Source organism: Petaurus breviceps, unplaced genomic scaffold, assembly GCF_028583685.1.
Source record: "Petaurus breviceps papuanus isolate PSGF00001 unplaced genomic scaffold, PetGlider_PUasm1.0 174, whole genome shotgun sequence".
Taxonomy (NCBI): Eukaryota; Metazoa; Chordata; class Mammalia; order Diprotodontia; family Petauridae; genus Petaurus; species Petaurus breviceps.
The window spans coordinates 63,583,479-63,587,454 of NW_027185761.1; the positions used below are offsets into that span (position 1 = coordinate 63,583,479).

Sequence of the window (3,976 nt, forward strand, 5' to 3'; positions counted from 1 at the left end):
CTCCATTTATATTATTGACAGAATATCAGGCAGAGAAGGGGGTGGGGAAACGAAGAAAGTGTAGGGGAGGGGGAGATAAAAGGAAAACAAAAGCTGCTGCTGGGGAATGAGGGGAAATGACTTACTCAATAGTCTGTGGAGTTTCACTCCGGGTCATGAACACACAGTTGACCACAATCGTCATCATAATGAAGAAACTGAACAGGGTGAAGAGGATTTGTTAAGGAGAAAGCATGACTGATCTCAGTGGTGGCAGGAAGCCCACTTCCTGGAGTTTCTTCTCCAAATCTGCTTGTTCATGATCCAATGGACAGCTCCAACAGGTATGTGTTGGGCAGGAGGGAGAGCCTGGAAGCTTTCCTTAGATATGCTGCCTGAAATTCCCTTCACTGGACACTTGTTTGGCCAGAAGGGCAGCCTTCCTCAGTGTGCCCACACTCCAAGGAGACAAGACTAGATTTCAGAATGCAGCTGCACTCACTGCTATCAGGGAACCTGCTGTCGGGAAACAGGTACTGAGAGGAAAACGTGAGGGGAAGAGTTTCAAATGGTCAAAAGACCATTTGATTGATATGGAGAAGGATTTGCTTTACTAATAATTAAAATTAAAAAAACAAGAATAATAATGAAAAATATCTACATGGCACTTTCATGTTTGCAAGGATATTTTAGAACATGCTCTCACATAAGCCACACCACATCACATTATTACCCCCATTTTATAGATGGAGGACACTGAGGTTCAGAGCAATGGAATGACTTGGATCAATGAATAGCAAGCAAATGTGCTCTTTTTTTTAAAGCAATTGGGGTTAAGTAACTTGCTCAAGGTTACACGGCCAGGTGTTTCTGAATGGGTGCTAAGTATCTGAGCCAAGATTCGATCCCAGGTCATCCCGACTCTGGGGCCGGTGCTCTTACTCGCTGTTCTACCTGGCCGCCCCCCAAATGTGCTCTTAAAGGGCTAGGAGAAACCCAACAACGAAGTACTTAGGGAACGGTTAAATTTACAATAAATTAGTCCCCTTAGAACAGCAAGTGACAATTTAGTTTTTGTATTTGGTCATCCCCCCACCCCAGTGGAATTTTTATCAGGACGCTGCCTGAAGCTGTTGCTGGCAAAGAGAAGTAAATGGAGGGAAGAATGCACCCCACTGTGCCTTTGGGAGCTTCCTTCATCAATAATTGTTCTTGCAAACTAGGTGAGTGTCTGTTATTAAAAAACATATTTTTGAAGGTGCAGAAGCAGTTAGGGAACTCAGTGGATAGAGCATTGACTCCAAAGTCAGGAAGACCTAATTCAAATCCAGCCTCAAACACTGACTATATTATCCTGGGCAAGTCAATTGGCCTCTGTCTGCCTCAGTTTCCTCATCTATAAAATGGGTATATAATAGAACTTATCTCCCACAATGGTTTTGAGGATCAAGTGAGATACTATTTGTAAAGCACTTAGCAGAATACCATAGTAGGTGCTTTATAAATGTTAGCTATTATTATTAAATGGGCTGTTTCCATCTTGGGGTTTTTTAGAGTGCATCTGTGATTTCATTAGTATGGGGAATTCCTGGTATGGCAACTCCCTTTTCTGCAGATCATCAGAGTCAGCATGTCTCCCATTTTAATTCTGCTCTTTAAAAAAAAAAACATTGCAGGATTGTTTTGCTTTTGAGGCAAGCTCAATGTTCCCTTTCAAACAGATGTAAGAGACATGTGGCACAAAGACCCAGACACACTTGACTTCCCTTAGAGGAGGAGTCTTAGGAGAAAGGATATGAATGGACCGATATCTTGATGGCAGTTCTCCTGAGGGGATGGAAAGGACTGAGGAGGCCCAAGGCCCGGGTAGCACTGAAACGGAAGATGGTTCGCCCTTTGTTTAGGACTATAAATGTCTGTTAAAACACAAAAACAAAATCAAACCCAAGTAACCAGGCAGACCTGCAGAACAAGAGAACTTCTTTACCCATCTACCCATCCCAGTGCAGAAGGCAAGAGTAGAGAATGGCCAGGGAAGTCAGGTTCCTTCTAATGACCAGCTAGAAAGGCACCATGTGGCCACATTACTCCCAAGGGCCCCAACAGTGAGCTATGAGCATTATCTATTTAAACCAGCCACCACTGAAGTCAAGGATTTCAATGAGGTAAAGTGATGCTTAGACAGCATGGCGTCAAGACAGAAGGCCAGTCTTGGTGTTAGAAAGCCCCGAATTAGAGTCCTTCCTTTGACACATAATGACTATGAGACCCTAGACAAGTCACTTCCCGGTGCTCCAGGCAACTCTCAGGTGCCAATCTGCACTAATGGATGGAGTTTCCATTCTGGGACACCCCCACTCTGATGAAATCATTGTCTAAACAATGATAAAATCGTGTGTCAAAATAGTGAAAAATGAAAGGTCCAGCCCAGGCTGAAACCAAGCTTCTTCCTGAGCAGGCCTGGTTTCAGCACTGTCCTTTGGTTCAGTCAGGAACATAAGAACATGTGGGTATAGAGGACAACCAGGTGTGATGGTGAGTCGGGCTTCCCAAAGCCATACATACTACCTTCTCTTCCTCTCTGGCCCCTCTAATCCTTTCCTGCTGCTCCTGCCCTTCCTACCCCACTCCTCTCCCTTCCTCCAACTGGCAGCAAGCACTCAACTCAGTCTGTCACCAACATCAAAAACCGTCCTGTGCCTGACTCATCCAGGGCACCCCACATAGACAGTGTCCTAGGAGATGGGAATCCTCTACCATTGACTGACTGTTCAGCTTGGGGCCATCTTAAAGAGTGAAAACCAACAAGGTTACAGCACAAAACTTTGGGTCATATTCCCTAGAAAGGTAACTATGCTTATAGAGACATTGCATCTGAGTTCCTTCCTCCCATCTGCATCCACAGATCAACTGTCCTATGAAGGTGAAAGACCAAGGTCAAGGGGGACGTGACAAGGTGAGTCACACAACATGGAAGGCCGCCAACCTTGACTGTCTTTAGGCTCAGGGTCTAATTTCTTTTGGGACCTGGACCCTTGATTACTGGGTCCAAACCCTCAAAGTCACAGTGATGGCCTGAGGGACTGAGTCAAAGCTCTAACATGGCCTCTTTCTGTTTCATTTATGGGAGTTAGTTAGCAAAATGAGCCACTAGAATTCACTATAAACACAAGAAAGAGGGAGAGCTACCGTGAATTGACTTTGTGTGGCTTTTGAAGACTGAATGGCATGTCATCTTGATCACAAAAGCCTTGGGTCACAGGAAAGGGGGCCAAAAGCATTGCAATGTGGTCCAAAGGACCTGTGGCCAGACTCTTGGGTCCCCCAGTCCAAGAGGCAGGCAGTATCAGTACAAGCACAAAACTGCCACTGGAACCAGGCTCTAGGGCATGGGGTCTTACCCTGTAATTTCTGTAGAAAGGGTCTAGATCCTCCAGTGGCTCACCCACCAATTCTGGGGGGAGCTCGCCATAGAACTTGGGCAACTGGTTGCAGGCTTTTAGGTCCAGTTGGGGTCGGGGCTTCTCAACTTTGACCTTTGACTCTTCCTTCCCCTCCTCCTCATGTTCCTTCTCCTTCACCTTGTTCTGATGCTTCTCCTCCTCAATCAGCCTTTCAATGGCAGCCAGAGATTCAGGAGTAAAAGGGCGGAAGTTGTTTGTCTCCAGGGAGCCAAAGGGGTTTTCCATCTTCTCATTCTTCTTCAGGAAGAGCTTCTAACTCCTAGTAAAAAGGATAGTAGTGACCACAATGTCTGGGAACTGGAAGACAAGAGAACATCAGCTTAGGCAGTGGTGGTGTACCCTTGGACATCTCCAGCTCAGCATGACCAAGGAAGAACTCATTCTCCACCCTCCGCCCCCAACACCAGCCTTCTTCAAATGTCAGGGGCACCCCCATCCTTCCAGACACACAGAGCAGAAACCTTGGAGTTTCCCTTGATTCTTTACTCTCCTCAGTCAGTCAATCAACAAGTATTATTAAGTACTTACGATGT

General features: G+C 45.8%; 1 protein-coding gene across 1 annotated transcript in view; it reads right to left on the bottom strand.

Moving 5' to 3' along the window:
- SCN10A (sodium voltage-gated channel alpha subunit 10) overlaps positions 1–3,668 on the bottom strand; it is a 99,851-nt gene extending 96,183 nt beyond the window's left edge. The window contains exons 1-3 of the mRNA XM_069084572.1: positions 3,381–3,668; positions 1,777–1,895; positions 126–206 (exon numbers count right to left, since the gene is read on the bottom strand). Of these exons, the coding sequence (XP_068940673.1) occupies positions 126–206; positions 1,777–1,895; positions 3,381–3,668 (488 nt within the window). The remainder of the gene's footprint in view (positions 1–125; positions 207–1,776; positions 1,896–3,380) is intronic.
- Positions 3,669–3,976: the final 308 nt, after the last annotated feature.